Source organism: Anneissia japonica, unplaced genomic scaffold (genome assembly GCF_011630105.1).
Source record: "Anneissia japonica isolate Jap-2015-1 unplaced genomic scaffold, ASM1163010v1 scaffold827_len218306_cov157, whole genome shotgun sequence".
Lineage (NCBI taxonomy): Eukaryota > Metazoa > Echinodermata > Crinoidea > Comatulida > Comatulidae > Anneissia > Anneissia japonica.
Window position 1 is genome coordinate 100,177 of NW_022706853.1, and position 19,325 is coordinate 119,501.

Below are 19,325 nucleotides of genomic sequence, written 5' to 3' on the forward strand. Positions count from 1 at the left end.
ACCTTTCAGAGGTCAAATTGCTGTCAATAATATGAATTGGCTGCTTCGCAGCAATAAACATTAAATAATATCTGTTCCAACCAAAGCCATAGTGCAGGGGTGGGCATAAAAATCGGTTGGAGGGCCAAAGTGAATTTTTATTTAACACCGAGGGCAGAACCAAACTTTGATGTTGACAGTGTGATTCCAAAAACCGTCATGCACTGCTTTTTATATATACCACTTTATTCTCAGTTTTAACATTACCTTACAGATAATCGGTGTCGGGCCGTCAACAACACCGTGTTTTCTAGTAAAAAAAAAATCACTGTCGGGCCGCATGCGGACGGTGTGTGCGACTGGTGTGTATATTTTTATAAACGACTTTTCATCCCTTTTGTGCCCAGAACCGTAGGGCAACAAACTGTATTTGTATAAATGAGTCAGAATCGGGCACTACCGGCAACTGCAAGTACATAATCTCAACATCGCACTATTTTAAATATGTTAATCAATATGGACGTGATATTATTCGTGCCACCTTTGCACGATATATAGCACGACCCATGCAATGAACTATTAATTATTCTGCAATTTGTGTAGGTCCGATTTGTCCATAAGTTATTTCAATGACTGAGAGAATAAATATCAGGCATAAAATGTTTTAAAATAATGGGAAGTAAATCGAAATATAAAACATATAAAGAATCCTGAAATACACGTACTGATTATTATTAGGCCTATTATTATTTTTGTTTTATTGAAATATATAACTATTACAAAATTAAAAATTAAATTGTAATATAAGTAAAAATAACCAAAGAAAAAACCTTTTTCCCCAGTTTTTAAATATTCAAATATCTGTATTTTTGAAACAAACTCTTTTCGTTTCAGCATATTGCTGTTATTGCGATGAATCAAATCAAATTAAAAGTATACTTAATAATAATTATAATAATAATAATAATAATAATAATAATAATAATAATAATAATAATAATAAAACAATTATTATGCGCCATGACTTCAAAATAAATATCAAAGGCCCGAAAGTATACATAGGGCATGAATTGAATAAAGTAGTAGAGTAATAAATAGAAACGTAAAAAGACAATGTGGATATGAACGGGAACAGATTAGAAAATAATAGTAACAGACAAAAATACCAACAACAAAATAGGTATTCTCTCGTCTATTTTTGGCCTTGCACTGTACTGAAGTTGCAGTCAGAGTGAATAAACTTAGTGAACAAAGAATGAGCATGGATGTAAGTATTAATTGAACAATTTTATTGTGTTGATAAACATACTGTTAAAATCAAATACAATAAAATAAGCAAAGTTTTAAAATAGAATCCAGTTACAAACAATCATAAAAATGACATCGTATAAATATATTTTAAAGAAGACGTAAGCCAAAGCCAAAGTGACATCATGAGGTCGCTTTAATGAATACGGTACGCCAACTAAGTTATTGCTAAAACCGTCGCTCACATCACGAACTAACACAATAGTAGATTGTGTTAGTTCGTGAAATCACAGTAGCGCGTCAAAACGAGCGCGTATTGGTTGTCAAGCATTTTTGTATTCTTTACCACACAAAAACTCCTTAACGACAACAGCGCGTATTTTGACGCGCTTTTTTGATTTCACGAACTAACACAATTGAATTTAATTGTGTTAGTTCGTGATGTGAGTGACGAAACGTTTAAATACTATATTGCACCAAATTTAGTGTTTGTTGAATTGTGTTTGATATGCGGTGGTTTTAGGCAAATATTTATATTCTCTTATAACGGTTCTCGCTCCTAGTAACATCATCCCCATCATCATCATCATCATCAACATCATCATCATCACATATCATCATCATCATTATCATTATTAGTTTATACTCCATGGTACAATCGCTTAAAACCTCAGCGTTTCTCTGTTGTTTAGAGAGTCTGGATTAGGCCTTTATGGTAATAGGCGAAAAACAAGTCAACATTAAAAAGTGTCATATTTGTGTCGCGTTCTGTGAAGGTAGTGTTTTATCTTCTATAATATTCAATTTCGCATAACAATCTTTAGTTTCGTCTCTCCTTGTTTGTTTCGTATTTGTATACTGAAACCTTTCAACTGCACACATTTTCTGCCATATTAGAGTACTTAAGGATAGTATGCAACAAATAAAGAACATTCCAGAACACGCGTAGAGTGCAGACTCGTAAGAACCAGTTAAATCGTAACTGTAACCTGAGAAGAAGAAAATAAAACAAACAGAATGTTAAAGTAATAATTATAGATTCATTCATCATTTTACAGTTATCTGGTCATTATTACTTCTCCGTTGTGTTGAAACCTAGCGATTTGTTACCGTGCTGATATTGTTACACTACCGATAACCAAGGCAGTCGATCCGTGGTTTAAAGTGGGATGGGGGGGGGGGGTCGAAATGAAAAATGAGCCTGGGCCGTAGCTCTGGCGCATATACCCTTTTAATTGATTTTAAGCAATGCAATAATCATTTATTTCCATACGAAATTTTCAAAATATCCAGTGGCGGATCCAATAATATGAAATAGAGCTGGGCCCAGAGAGGGACTTTTACAGATGGAGATTGTAGACTACCTCAGCCCCACCATGGTTGTTGCTTAGGTAAGAAAATTTATGATTATGGCACCTCTAGTTGGTCGGAAATGGCACTCTCAGACTTAATTTGAATATAATTTTAATTTATTTTCCAATTTTAATTTCGAAAAAACAAAAATAGGGATGGTTGGCCGGCTGGGCATCAGGACTAGAGAGGGAGCACACAAAACATTAGCGCATTTTGATTTCACAAACATAAAGGTGATTTACTTAATTTATCATTATCAGTGGCGGCTCAAGGAAAGCAAATTAGAGGGGGGACAGGGAGAGTCTTGCACAATTAGATCACCTCAGCCCCACCATGGTTGGGGCTAAGGAAAGAAAATTTATGATTATGACACCTCTAGATTGCCGGAAATGGCACCCTCAGACCTAAATTCTAATTATTATTTTTCTTTGTTTTTTTCCATTAAAAAAAAAATAATAAAAAAAGAAATAGGGTCGGCTCGGCCCCACTTGAATCTGCCTCTGATTATTATGACGTCATTGCGAGATTGCGTCAACTTAACACTGGAGTTTATAAACTGTTGGTAGGCCTATCACTTAATCGAAATAGATAGACATATCCGTGTCAAAGGCTGTATAATTCTTGTTTAATAATGGCTATATAAAATTCAATTGACTAACTATAATTTTTGAAATTAGGAAAAACAGAAATCCTATGTGTGTAGATAATATTAAACACTAGCATAACGTACGGGTCATAATAATATACAAAAGGAATAAATCGTTTATATTAGAAATTGTACACTTTTGAGTTTGTAAAAATATTGGCCTAAGATATACACGCTTCCAATTTTAACAACGTTCAGTACATTGTTTTCACAATAAATTTAGCCTCTGATAACCGTTGCACCCATAAAATCGATCTAGTGGTTCCTGAGATGGTTACGAAATGTAGGCCTACCGTATAAACAATTGCGTTTTTACTCGGTTTTGGTCCGGAAAATACGTACCGCACTTAGAAAAGTGAACAGACAAAATTCATGAGTCATGCGTAATTGTTATTCTTTCCATTCGCTTTTAAAAGTGGGGATTTAAATATAGAAGATTGGTGAAAAGTGTGGTGGCGGTGGGGACAATCGATATGATATCCCCCTACTTTGAAAAGTGGGGGGGGGGACGCGTCCACTGTCCCCCACCGATCGACGCCCATGCCGGTAACTGTTATTGTTACTATCATTATTAGGCCCACGTAGGCCTATAGACTTGAGAGAAACACGGTGTATAACGAAGACGTCATGCTTGAGAGGACAGACCGTGCGTAGGGAGCCAAGAGACGTGGTGCTTGAGAGGACAGACCGTGCGTATAGGGAGACGTGATGCTTGACAGGACAGACCGTGCGTAGGGAGGCGTGATGCTTGAGAGATCAGGCCGTGCTTAGGGAGGCGTGATGCTTGAGAGATCAGGCCGTACTTAGGGAGACGTGATGCTTGAGGACAGACCTGAAGCCATGGTGCTTGAGAGGGCACACCATGCAAAGAGATACGTGATGTTTAATGAAAGGCACATCGTGGATAGGGAGGCGTTGGTGCTTGAGAGGGTACACCGAGTGTAAGGAAGACGTGAAGCTTGAGAGGACACACCGTGCGTATGGAGACGCGATGCTTGAGAGGGCATACCACTTGGGTACTGAAGCTATGATGATTGTGAGAGCACAACGTGGATAGAAAGACATTATCTTTAAAATAGTGTTTTGAAAGAGGCATGTATTGTTGGAAGGATACGATGCTGATCTTCGGTTAACTTGTTGACAAAAACACCTAATATTCAGAAAGTGAAGGTATTATTAGGCTTACTCACCACCGACTAAAGCTGCGAAGAGGAAACCTAATCCACAAGGTGCACTAGCAATAGTTGATGTACTCGGGCGATATCGATGACCAAACAGCTCTGCAGCCACACCCATCCCGGTACTGTTGAATACAGCTTTCATGAGACCAAGAACTACGTGGATCAAGAAATTATATTTATCAACAAAAAGGTAAAAATTGCACTTTATTCTGAAATGATACGTTTATTTAATATTGACATTATGTTGCATAGGTGTTAAGTTGTAGTTTGGTTGGTAAGATGTTTGCCTTTTAATCCTACTACAAAATTGGCAATTTTACTTGCTGATGTTATGAATGAGTGTGGGAAAATAGAACTAAGCTGTAGAATGAAATTTAAACCATCATTACATGGTCAACTAAGACAGTATCGTACGACGCAGTCCGATGCGATGTATCATCGTGGCTGGTGTGTGTGTGGGGGTGTGTGTGGGTGTGTGAATACAGACGCGTAGATTTGTCGTAATACTATGGACAGTCCTGTCGTGGATTATTGAACATGTTTAATATTCTCACGACGACCTGGGGCTATCCCCGACGATAAGCCGCGTAGACGCGACGGCGCTGTCTGGGTTGTCCTTTAATCATCATCATCATTCTTCATCATGACCGTGGTCATTAATTACGCCTACAATCGAATTTTCAGTAGGCCTATATCTCAATGTATAAATATAACGCACGTTATACCGTAGAGGAATGCCTCATTTTCCACCAGTAGGTGGACCATACAATAGGCCTACTGACTGACCACATAATAATAATTCGCATAATTAGGCCTATTGGTTACCTGTTGATACTATCAGCAATGCTTTAAATGAATTAACATAGAGTATTAAAACACAAATCACTGAAGACACTATACAAGCGTTCGGCCAAATCAGTATCTTCGGAAATGGTAGTTTATCCAAAAATAGCGCTAAAATAATTTTTCCAACCACTTCGGCTCCACCGTTTACACTTAATACTAAAGCGCCTTGCTCAAGAGTGAATCCGCTCTTTGTCGCAAAATCCACCTTTTGAAAAAAAAATAATATGACAGAAATTAACATAACACACTAATTTAGCCACGCAAGAAGAAGCAGAAGGACAAGGAAAAGAAGGAGTCAGAGAAGGAGAAAGAGGAGAAGAACAATAAGAGCAAGACGAAGAACAAGAACAAGAAGACAAACAAAATGAAAAAGAAGAGCAAGAACAAAAACAAGGAAGAGGAGAACAAGAACAATAAAAAGAACAAGAAGACAAACAAGAAGAAGAGGAAGCAAAAGAAGAAAAAGGAAGAAGAAGAATAATAACAACAATAACAACAACAGCAAGATAAACAAGAAGTACAAAGAGTAGGACAAGAAGAAAATTAAAAGAAGAATAGAGAGGAAGAACTAGAACAATAAGAAGAAGGAAAGAACAAGACGAAAGCAAGAAGGAGAAGAACAAGAACAAGAGGAATAAGAGCAAGACGAAGGAGGAGGAGGAAAAAGAAAAACAACATCAACAACAACAAGAACCACAAGGAGAGAAAGAAGAAAAAGAAGAGGAAGAACCACAAGGACAAGAAGAGGAAGAACAAGAACAAGAACAACAAAAAGCAAAACAACAACAACAACAGCAAGCACAAGAGAAATGCAAGAAGAAGGACAGAAAGGATGATAAGAAGAAGAAGAGTTAGATACTTGGTGTCTTGATAATATTACCACAGTAAGTAACGTACATACTATGGGCCCAACTTGAGGTACATTTTCGTAGTTATTCGCAAGTTGGGATCACAATGGCGCAAAAAATGGAAAATATAAGAGAGGGTTTTCAGTAGTAGTAGTAGAAGTACTAGCAGTAGTAGTAGTAGTGGTAGTAGTAGTAGTAGTAGTGGTAGTGGTGGTAGTAGTAGTGGTAGTAGTGGTGGTAGTAGTAGTAGTAGCAGTAGTGGTAGTAGTAGTAGTAGTAGTAGTAGTAGTTCATAGGCCTATAGCAGTGTAGTAGTAGTAGTTCATAGGCCTAAGCAGTGTAGTAGTAGTTCATAGGCCTATAGCAGTTTGGTATAAAGCCCACTTATAAGCATGTTTCGAAATATTACAAGCAATTAACATGTAGGCCCTATAATGTCTTAGCTTACAAGATTGATCATTGTAAATCCTTGGGCACAGCTCACTATCACAAGCATTGTTGCAAATATCCACATTTCTGGAAAATATAGGACTTCACGCTGAGAGACTTCAGAAGCTGCCTCGCCGTCTTTACTATCAGTCTGTTTGGAATCTGTGGTGGTATCCTGGGTCTTAGTTAGTGTTACGTAGAGTAAAGTTGCAGCGATCAATGCCACTATAAATACAAAACCTGAACATATTCGAAAAGTCCATCTCCAACCGACGTGCGTTAACACAGTTTCTATAAGTGGACTCAGCGTCAGAAGTCCTGTTTTTTAAAATGAAATTGAAAGAAATACAATGAGGTGTGTTAAAATGCAACTGAGGCATACGGTATGTATTGAGCATCGTTGCAATTAATTGCAATCCCTGCGTAGCTGTATAAGGTCCACAATCGAGAATTTTCCCGGATTTATGAATTTTAATTTGCCTCCGGCTTTTCCACCAGAAAATCGCTATCGAGTATTATATAGCTGTCTTGGACGGGGGTAGGCATACAATTTTTGATGGAAACCTAGATTAGGTACATATAAGCCTTAAGCATAAAAGGGTAAGTATGTAAGTATGGGGAAGAGTAAATGCATAATTAACGTGGCGACGGTAGGTTCGGAACTGTGTGGGAAAGGAGTGCATGCATATGCGAAGAAGAGAAATGTATAAGTCTAGAAGGAAATCATTTTGTGTGTTTGAAATGTAAGTGCGTAATTTTCGGATGTAGGGTCGTGAGCGTATAGGCCTAATATGTGTGCCGCGTGTAAGTGTGCAAAAGAGTATGTGTCTGTGTATTGTGATGAAGGCTAATGAGTATGTAGGAGTTGGTTGGTGAATGAATGTATGGGAACTCTACTTGAAATTTTTTAATACAGAGATCCCAAGTTTGAAAACCAAAAAATAGGGAGATTTTTTCGTGAAGCGATCGCCTCCTGTAGCGACGCGCTGTGACGCCTTACCACGCGCTGTGCAACATGAAAGTATTACACAAAATGAAGAAAACAAACAATTTTCATTAATTTGTTTACTTTTATTTAACAATTTTACATTTGTTTACACATTGCAGTTGGCCTATATAAATTTATAAATATTATTATTTATTTAGAATTTTGCTAGTAAAGCATTCTTGGCAGCAGTCAACAAGGCTTTGCTTGGTTTATTGGCATATTAGATTCTATGGCTGATTTACTACATCTCTTCAAAGAACATAGAACTGCAACTTGCAAGATCCACACGTTTGCTGAAAAATTAAAAAATAAATATATATTTTAATTTAGTTAGTAAATCATACTACATGTTTTAAGTCAGCATTTATATATGTCTAGCCTATACTAATTGGTACATAATGCCATAAAAAAACATTAAATCCTGGCTCACTAGGCTCCATCTGTACGTGCGTAACTAGGCCTAAGGCCGCAGAGTCACGACCACCACTACACACAGACGCCCACTCAACACAACACACATACCCTGCTGTGCAGATAGAGCCTAGGCCTACATGTATTTCGGGATTGATATTAAAATAAACTTCATTTTTCGGAAGACTATTTAGTACCAAAACCTACTATGATTTTTTTAGTATTGTTATTAAAGAACTGAAGCTTACTTGAAAGAAAAAGTATTTTTTATGCACAGCTGATTCTACAAAGTTCCAAATCTTCGCGGCGAAAAAAACTTGGGGCATCCATTCCATCCCATGTGATTTCTAATTTCGTTAATTTGTTGAAATTTATTTACTCAACTGACAGCCATCTCATTGATTGAGGTCGGCGCGGATGAGAAAGATCGTAACATGGAGGATAAACAAGGCGATTCTACCACGGACATTTTAAGGCTGAGCGAGCGCCATAGTATATTGGCTTAAGATAAGAAATTTTGTTTCATTGCTCTATGACATCGTGGAAATCACATTTTTCGTGAAATTTTCGGGATATTTAAAAAAAGCGGGAGATTATTAATAAAAATCGGGAGGGCGGGAGACGGCCTCAAAAATCGGGAGAAACCCGCGATTTTCGGTAGACTTGGGATCTCTGTTAATATACCTACTCTCTAAATGAATTTCAACAAACAACAGGGGCCTATAACAACAATTTGGGTATAGGCACTTCTAACTACCTTAAATAGAATCAAATTCATCGTATATGTGCAAAAAATAACCGCACCATTGGACGTGTTCGTTGAAACTTGAAAACATGTAATAAGAAATTTAATGAATTAACTAACTTGCCCCATGTAACTGCTCTATCGGATCCATATTGCTTAAACATACCTATATAAGTTTTTATTTAGATGAGCTTTAGTTTATCATTAATAATAATTATTATTATTAATAGGCCTAATTATATTACATAATATTATTATGTTTTATTATATTAAATTACATTATCGAGTTGATTGGCCGAGCGGGTCGAGTTGATTGGCCGAGCGGTTAAGTCAGGGGCACCATGACCTTTAGCTCTAATATCGGCGTTGGTTCGAACGGCTCACTCGCCAATGGTTCCGGTGGTGGAACAAGTCTTCTGGGATAAGGACTTTAAACCGTAGGCCCAGTGTACGCATTTGGCTCGTGTGCACTTTAAAGAGCCCGGTACATCATTCGAGAAGAGTAGGGGGTTACCCCGGTGTACTGGTCCATTAAGTCCCCTGTTGTTAAATGGATATGCCACGTAGGACAGTGATTAAGTTCACTTATTGGCATATCCTTGGCCCTCGTGCCTAAAGAAATGAAATGAAATGAAATTATATTCAATATTGCATTTTATTAGACCTATATTAGGCAATTAGAATAGTTGCGTATAATACACTAGTGGAAATTTATTATACGAAGGTTAGATTAATGCAAGAAAAAATAAAAAATTATTCTAATCTAAGTCTAATACATTTTTCCTAGTGTATATATAAGCACTATTCTACTTGCTTTGATAAGTAAATCGGCGTGTTTAATCTTAGTTTTATAAAACTGTTGTAGTCAATGGTTGATATAGTGATATAATAAGTATAGTGTGTGCTAGGTATGAAACATTAGCCTAGAATTCATCAAGGTGCGCGAGTGTACAAGTTGAATTGGTCTTTTGTGCACGAACTTAAAAAAGACCAAGCCAATTACAGTATTTTGAAGGGGATGAGCAACATCTTGCATGACGAGTGAAGTCATTCAAAAATATATTTTCTTTAAGGATTCTACCTCCTTGGTTAATCACTCTCTGGAACTTTACAACATCCTTTTGTCTGAGATTTCCGAACCATGGGCCCTACTTTAAACAACATAAAATTTTGCACTTACAATTACGGATGTTTAAAAAAAAGCCTGGGGCTGAGGTACAACATTTTATGGCTATGGCACCTTTAAAAATTGCCTGAAATGGCACTCTCACAATTTAACTTTCTTCTTTTCCGAGCCATTAAATTCGTCTCTGATATTAACTTACCTATAGTTGAGCCAATCGTGGCTAATCCCGTAGCTCTCATTCTACTCTGAATTGGTACCCATTCTAGAACCAATTGTAAAGCCGGTTTTGTTGATATAGCAACTGTTATCCCTACACCAATGCCGTACGTAAGATAGAGGTAACTGACGGACGGGACGACAGAGCTCAACAGCAAACAAATTGCATACGAAATCGTCGCTGTTGTGATGACGCAGAAAAACCCAAATCGGCGAACTAACATCTGTCCAAGTATTGAGAAAAGTTGACTACAGGCCAGGCAAAGGGACTGAACCCAGCCTACAGATATAAATTCATTGAATCATATGTAAACAATAAAATAATGGTGATAATGATGGTGATAGTGATTATGATGCTGCTATTTGGAGCCGAAAACATTATAAAAATGATGATATTGATAATGATGTTGGTGGTGGTGGTGGTGGCATAATAGGTAGTTTTCGGCGGATGACGACGTTAAAGTCGTCCCCCTAAAACTAAGTATTATAATAATAATAATAATAATATTTATTCGGCAGAGTAAAAAGTATACATACAATATTCTTGCCAGGAGTAAGTAATAGACATAAGCCCAAACAGTAAGCTGCTCTTACTCCATCATCAAAAACAAATACAATGACAATACAATATAAATATATACAAAAAAGTAAATTCAAAATAAATTGATTTAACTAAAACAAAATGAAAAACAGATAATTAATAGTTATTATTAGTATTAATATTTTGAGATCAAGTGTTTTGTGAGCTGGGCTTTAAAGTAAGAAATGGATGTGCATTGTTTAATTTCATTAGGAAGTTGTTCCCATAATCTAGGAAAAATAACAAAAGATGAATTTAAGAATGTATTAGTCTTGGCTTTCCAATGTATTAATCGCCCTTCACACCTTTCACTTGATCTCACAAGATTATTAAACGACAATGGACATTGTCCATGCATTATTTTAAAACCTAACGTTAGTCGATATACTTTAAAAATATCCTCCATGCTTAAAATATTCAAAATCCTTAATCTATATAAATATGACGTGTCCCAATTCCCTGCTTGCCTTATTACTAACATAATTCAAATGAGAATGACATGATAACTTATTGTTAATATAAACACCAAGTAGTTTAAATTCAAGGACTCTTTCAGTTGTTTCAAAATTTATACTATAGTCCCATATAAGAGCTGTCTCTTATACACATCTAGATGTGTATAAGAGACTAACAATAGACCATTCAACAATCCTATTTAAATCACCCTGAAGCCTAATACAGTCGTCTATTCCATAAATAGGTCTTGAAATCGTATTGTCATCAGCGAATTGAAAAATTGAAGATGTTATACCATATACCATGCATATTAATAATAATGCACACGAAACATGGTGCACTATTGAAACTTGCATTTCAGAGCCCCGACTTAAAAAAAACCAATGGAAATAATAATTTAATAATAATAATGATAATGATGATGATGATGATGATGATGATGATGATGATACCAATCAGCTTAAATAAAATAAAAAAAGATGATGATAATGACCCTGACATAGGCCTACTACGAATGGACCAAATGCAATTCTACATTTCAGATTTACATTAATATAAAAGTAGTTGTGTATTGCCGTACGAGTGCTTTCGATTGCACGACGACGGTATGACCAAGAACGTAATGACGTGCCTATAGAAGTCATCTGCGCATGTGAGAACTTTGAGTACTCATTGTCGTCTCGATTCTTATCTAGGACGCAATTTGGCCCGAATCTACGTTATACAGAAAACGTAACATGCCGCGGTCACTGGAATGCGTAAACCTGTTCTAGAGTTAAGTCGTCGCGCAAACACAGGTAGCATACTGAGACTAAAAGATTAAATATTTAAATTATTCAGCTCAAGCTTTTGCTGGCAGTAATATAGTTGTCACTGACTACCAGCGAAAGCTCACGTTTTCATTAAATATTTTTAAACATTATCAGAGTTATAGCATTCGCGAACGTAAATATTGTTGTTTGTTTATGTCGTCGGGGACTAAAGGTTAACAACGTTACAACAACATTTTCAACGTTTTGTAGTCGAATTATGTTATAAATACGTATTTAACGGTTATACAAACAAATGTCAAATAGAAATCAAAGTATGTAATAATTATTGATTAGCTGCACTAATATTCATTGCTGGAATGAAATTTTAATATTCACACACAAATAAGGGAAGACCTGATCAGTCATCATCATCTCAGTCGGCAGCAGAGCAAGCGACCACAAGTTTTCTCCAGTTTTTGCGATCTTGGGCCTTTGAGATGATTTGGTGTGGCTGCATATCACCCAAAAGCCGCTGGATATATTGTAAAAACAGAATGCGCTGGCGACCAGGTTTTCTCTTTCCTGATTAGTATAATGCTTCTTTAATTCGAATCGAAATGAGAGATTGAGTCAGATTTTAATGAATAGTATATAAATTATTTTATTGAATAGTATATAAATTATTTATCGCAGGCCTATTTGTAACACACTAACTGGTGGAGGTTCCACAAGAAATTTAATTCAATACTGTATTTAAATTAATTATTGTGTATTCCACAATAATCATTAAAAAAAGTGTGCTTTTGTCTGGACAAATATAGTATAATTAGTTAGAGGCAGCAGTAGTAGTACGCCTAGTAGACAGCAGTTGTAGCAGTAGTAGTGCGACGATTGGAGTAGACATGTAGGCCTATGCAAAAAAAAAAAACGTATTTGTGAGATTTCACTTGACGTTACCTGTAACAACTGCTGATGTGTGAAACTCAGCTTGTATAGCCCCGAAAAACACTCCATATGAGTAGACAATGCCGTATGTGCAATAGCCAATCCCAATGCTGATACCAGTTACAACCCACCACCATTGACGTTCCGCCTTCATTTGTAACTCTAAACTTGTGTACTGAAATAAATTATATTTATTAAAATATAGGCTGCAATAGTAAAAATTTATGCCTTACGAGCTACGTGTAGACAACCAGAATAAAAATACATCGTAATCGTATTTATTTTTGCAGGTAAACGGACAAAGTCTGCAACAGATCGCTTAGATAAGCCCCGCCCCTTGGATATTGTAACTAAAAGGGACGCAAAGCAGACACGCGTTTGAGGGACAGGCGCGTGTTGATTGACATTATCGAATGGTCTATTCTTAGATGAATTCAGCCTGCAGTGATTGTGTCGTTGTGGGAACTTTCTGACAATAGACATAAGTCTTTTTTATATTGTATGTCTGTGTCTTTTTCAGCAGGTACATATCTACTATTGTCACTTCATTTAATAGGTAAAATAAAATACATAATTAAATATGGGTATGCGTCACGACAATTACAAATTGTCAAGGAAATTTACAAAAGAAAACACATTATCTTCTGCTTATACAAAATTGACAATTTAATAAACAATAATTTACCTGGTGTACCTTGGGAAATATTAACGTTGAAATTGACTTATTAAACTAAAAATAATAAATAACTGTATCTTACACCACAGTGTAGTTGTCTTACATATTGATTTCGTTTTGCTTGAAGTTACAGATTTGATGGATGACTTAAAAGATTAAAATATTAGAATGCTGATCTTGCTGGTGGTACTCTTACAAAATATTCATATAATCGGAGGGCTCTCTAATTTTATAACTCTGTGATGTTATACAAAATGTGTGACTAAATTACATTACAGTGGGGGAAAGTCCTGCAGCTGAAGTGGTTTTGAATCTCTATCTGTGAAAGTTCATCAGACCCATACGCAGAGGTTTAATCGGTGGGTGCGAATTTGAAGAGAATGGACCAAAATGGCTTCAATAGTGGCCGTCTATGGGGAAAACCATGCTAGAATCGAAGGGGCGGAGCTCAGGCATTTTTTTAATAATTTGAGGTTTTATTTAATCGAATTCTGAAGATGCATGTATTAAACGGTGTTCAGTGACGGATCCATGATTTTGAAGAAGAGGCCAGGGAGGGACTTTCACAGATGGCGGAGATACCATCTCAGCCCCACCATGGTTAGAGATGAGGGAAGAAGAAAACTTATGATTATTGCACCTCCAAACGGCCGGAAATTGCACTCATACAATTTGAATGTCATTTTTTCCCCAACTATTTTTCTTTTTAATTAAAAAAAAATAGGTGGACGGGACGACTGGGAATCCTTGGATACTGCCCATTGTCAGTGGCGGATTTAGGAAGTTGAAATAGGAAGGGCAAGAGAAGGACTTCCACAGATTGAGGGTATATATACCTGAGGTAAGAAACATTTTGATTATGACACCTCTAGATGGTCGGAGATGGCACTCTCAGACTTTGAATATAAATTTCTTTTCTTTTTTTTTAGATAATTTTGACAAATTTAGGGAGGGGGAGGGGATGGAGCACCACCATCACTGCTTTGTACGATGAATTAAGAGGCGGTCCTAGTTGGAAAGTGGATTGGTCAAGGAAGTTTAATGGATGGGTTTCTGGAATGTGCGAGAGTGAGTTTTGAATTTCTATCCTGAAAAATGTAGACCTGTCGAACTCCCCCCCCCCCTTCCCGGCGTATGGACCTGTTTCTCCTTGAACCCCCTACATCCCTCTCATACCATACGAAAGGCGGTGCGCTACCGTATTAAAGCCTGCATTTTCAGCCATCCGGAAAAAACGTATTGAGTCACTATTATAATTTGTTTACATATTGAGCGTTTTTGTTATATTGTTGTGACTAAAATATATGTTGAATAGTCCTTGAATTCATGCTTCTGCAGTTCAGATTTAGGCGAGTTTAACAGACCATAGGACTCAAGCGATTTAAATATTTTCTCACAATAGTGAAGCAATAATCAGATGTTTTTTGTATATCGGGGGCAGCAACTTTTCGTAGGACGTGATGAAATAAACATAATAATAAAAGGAAGCAATACATACCGCCGAAACCTACCTACTTATTCTCCTGGATTTATTGAATTGTTCATTGGAAAAATCGGAAATGGCATTGTAGATCATAAAGGCAAAACAATAAGCCAATTCGTATAGGCCTATTAAACGGCTAGCAGTTATTTTTATTCTGGGAGCCTGATCGAGGCTCTAGTCGGCCACTTGGTTGGGGCCACCTTGTCGGACACGATCCCCTGTCAGGAAATTTCTGGAGCAATCGCTGGCCCAGGAGCCAACCGAAATCTGGCTTTAGGGTTTTACAAGGGGTTATCAATTTTACAGAAAAAATAGAATTTTTATTTTTCCCCGACGGGGAGAGCTGCCACACCCCCCCCTCCCAACTCCCACACACCGGTCGAGGGATGTTAATATCATACAATACTTTGATAGTAATAAGAACTGAAACGAAATTCAGGAATTATGTCGGATATGGGCCTATGTCTAGAAACCAATTTACCAACAACCCTGCAGGCACCGGTCAATGTTGCCCTTTACAAGTATAGCCTGGTTGTAAAACTGCTGAAATGAACTTTAGCGGTAAAAACGTAAATGAAAATTAATTTTTGGTTTTTCCGAATCAGCATATCCTATAGTGTCTCAGAAAAAAAATCCCCATGCCTAGGGCTTAGGCAATTTTTTTTTACAGCACTTTGAAAATTTGGCATAAAATACCGGTACCCTATTTTAAACTATTTAAGATGGGAGTAGGGGAAATAAATTTATGTTTTTGGTCACTTTTACATATACTGTGGATATGAAATGTAACAACAACTTGGCTATATAGTTACTCATCACTCTCATTAAAATATTTGATCGGAATGATGACGTCATCATGACAAATTTCAAGATGACGTCCATTATTATGATCTAGATGTGTATAAGAGACAGTATATATACTTAATGAACTACTACAAAATTAACTCAACGAAAAAACGAAATAGTGAAATTTTGCTTTAAAATACCAATTTTTGGATCGGGGTATGGGAAACATGTTTATATTTTTAGTCACTTTTAGGGTTTTTTTTCTATAACTGTGAAAACTGACAGGACCTTAGTTAAATACTTGCCCATTATAGTAGTTCAGTGGTGGCCCCAGGGGGTCTGATGGGGTGGATCCAAACACAGGTCCGACTAGACCCTCGGTCAGAGTCCCGGAAAAAAAAAACATCCTTGGGCTTATGGAAGAGTTTTTTTGGGGTTTTTTTTAGCTTAGTATGGCCCAAAATTTTGCTTTTAAGCTAAAGTATTAGGGATTGGCAATCAAAATAATGTTTTATGGATAAGCAAATCATTATTTGTGGTGTGGCGACCTCGTCGTGGCATAGGACGATGGGAGTCTAGGCCTGTCTGACGGGAATTCCCCACCTCCCAAGCAAATTTTGAATGATGACGGCAACACACCAAATTCCAAGACTACGACAATCAAAATTAAAGGAAATGTTTACCTATTTAAATTTAACCTTTCTACACTACATCTTCCTCATTGTCATCCCCATCCTCATTATAATCCCCATTATAAGGAGGATGTTTACAGATGATGATGAGAAGAAAGATGATGAGGATGATGGTGAGGAAGAAGTTGATGGTGATTATGATTGATGATAATGGTTGTTGATAATAATGATTGTGATGATGATGATGAGAATGACAAAAATGATTAATGAGAATGATGATGATGATGATGATTATGATGATGAATGACGAGAATCATCCCTCTCATCCTCACCATCGTCCTCATCTTCATTCTCGTCCTCGTCCTCATCTTCATTCTCATCCTCCCCCTCATCATCATCATCATCATCATCCTCATGATGATGATGGTGACTGATGATGAAGAGGATAATGATGAAAATGATGATGGTAATGATGATAATGATGATAATGATGATGATGATGATGATGATGATGATGATGATGATGATGATGATGATGATGATGATGATGACAGTAATCAGGATGATGATGAGGATGACGATAATGAGGATCATGGTAATGATGATTATGATTATGGTGATGAAGATAAGAATGATGATGAGGAGGAAGAGGATGATGCGGTTGATGAGAAGGAAGATGATGCAGATGAGGTAGATGATGATTGATAATGATGAGGAAGAGAATGATGCCGATAAGGATAGTGAAAATAATGATGATAATAAGGAGGAGGATGATGAGTTTGATGATGATGAAGATAAGGATGATGATGATTATGATTGATGATAATGGTTGTTGATGAGGATCGTGATAATGATGAGTATGATTGATGAGAATGATGTTGATGAGGTTAATGATGACGAATGAGGAGAAACATCCCCTCATCCTCATCTTCATTCTTGTCGTCCTCCTCCTCTTCATCATCATACTAATTATGAGGATGATGGTGATAATGTTGATTAATAATGATGATGATGATGTGGTTGATGATGATGAGGACAAGGATGATGATGGATGATGATGATAATTGTAATGAGGATGATGATGAGGATGATAATAACAATGATGATAATTATGAGGACTATGATAATGAATGATGAATGAGTGATGATGATAAGGAGGATAAGAATATGAGGTTGATGATGATGAGGATAATGATGGATAATGAGGATGATTAGTAGGATGAAGGTGGTGATGGTGATAATGATAACGATGATTGGTGAGGATGGTGATGAGGGTTACGATGATGGATGAGGATCAATGCCATAGCCAGGATTTTCAAACGGTGTGGGACATATCAGGGTGGACCCACTTTACGTGTACATTTAAACAATGTGGACTGGACCGATTTTACGCAAACATATGAAATATCTGGACTCATTTTCTTAAATTGTACACATTTTTAGCTAAATATGAGAATTCTGCATATTTTATGCATAAGAAATTACATAATTTGGACCCATTTTTAAAATGTGGACATTTTTTTTGTGGACCCATTAGAAAAATGGTGTGGGACTGTCCCAACTGTGCCAATAGCTGGTTACGCCATTGATGATGACGAGGATGATGATAAATGAAGATGAATATGATGATGAGGATGATGATAAATAAAATGGTGAAAGATGAGCAGAATGAAGATTATGAGGATGATGATAACGACGATAGATGCTTGATGATGACGTGATGAAGATGAGGACGATGACGATGGATGAGTATAATGTGATGATGATGATGATGATGATGATGATGATGATGGTGATGATTACAACGATCGATGACAGTAAGGATGATTATGATGATTAGACAACAATGAGAATGATGATGACGAATATGATGAGGATGATGATGACGGATGATGATAATACTGTAATGATATCAATAGTGGTAATAAAAATATTATAAATAATATTATATAACGGTACTAACAATGTAATGCATTTCAATAATACAATATAATTTTGAAATAACAAGAATACAATATAGTAATATATAGTACAGTATAATAATATTTAATAATGATTTTAACAATAATAAATAAGCATAATATTGCTATTAAAATACTTTTTTCCCTCTAATTTCCTACTGCTAATTCCTAACGTAACAGTAACAAATTGACATTTACTACTTACATTATCTTACCTTATAAGATAATATACGAGCAGCAATGCAAGGCTATATTGGACAATGTTCTGGCCACTATGAAATACCGTCCTAGCCTTGTGACTGATGACACAATACTATGTAAATCATAATACGCACTATGAGAAAGTGAACAAGAGACGTTGCTTGTGAATAAACTAATTTTTGTACTGTATGGAATAACAGGTTTAAGCTACGTTCACATCAAGCCCGGATTCCGGTACGGAGTCCGGAGAAAAAATCGTGAGAAATGGCTTTAGTGGTAAGGAATAGAAGCGTTCACATCTACACAGTCCGATTTTTTCCCCGGACTCCGGATTCGGATCAATGGATCAGAAAGCCATTGGAAACGTGAATCCGAACGGATTTTTATTTCTGACCAATCAGCGATAAGCGTGAATGACCCTCTGAACTGAAACACCTCGAAAAAAGTCAGCGCGAGAAAAGATACTGTGTGCCGTGCCGGGATTTGTTTTTTAATTTTATGCTGTATTTTAGGCGTAACTTGTATCACACATCAAACAACAGATTCACTAAAAAAGATAAGTATATTTCTAGTTTTCTTATTAAAAATAAAGTTAAATGAACTTCTCTCAGCTCTCTATATCTCTAGCCTAGGCCTAGTCTAGAGTCTGAGAGAGCGTTTATCCGGCCCAGCCTAGGGGCCCTACTAGACTAGCTTAGCTAGGCCTAGTAAAAAAACACGACAGCAGCAGTTGCTAGCCAAGTTGCGCATTTCCTGCAGACAGACGACAGACCCCACGGCACTAGCCTAGGCTTCATTCCTAGTGATAATAGAGGGGTGAAGTGAGGGCCTATCGTC

General features: G+C 36.8%; 1 protein-coding gene across 2 annotated transcripts; it reads right to left on the reverse strand.

Annotated features, from left to right (window-relative positions):
- Nucleotides 1-602: 602 nt before the first annotated feature.
- On the reverse strand, nucleotides 603-19,285 carry LOC117106217 (monocarboxylate transporter 12-B-like). 2 transcript variants are annotated; one of them, XM_033247565.1, is made up of 7 exons: nucleotides 18,493-19,285; nucleotides 12,762-12,924; nucleotides 10,000-10,296; nucleotides 6,550-6,848; nucleotides 5,233-5,458; nucleotides 4,417-4,560; nucleotides 603-2,216 (listed from the first exon to the last, which is right to left on the reverse strand). In XM_033247565.1, exons 2-7 carry the CDS (start codon nucleotides 12,901-12,903, stop codon nucleotides 1,978-1,980), a joined length of 1,347 nt encoding a protein of 448 aa, XP_033103456.1. In that variant the 5' UTR covers nucleotides 12,904-12,924; nucleotides 18,493-19,285; the 3' UTR covers nucleotides 603-1,977. The 2 variants fall into 2 exon arrangements, with proteins under 2 accessions (XP_033103456.1, XP_033103455.1); XM_033247564.1 differs by lacking the exon at nucleotides 18,493-19,285 and having other exon boundaries at nucleotides 12,762-13,039.
- Nucleotides 19,286-19,325: the final 40 nt, after the last annotated feature.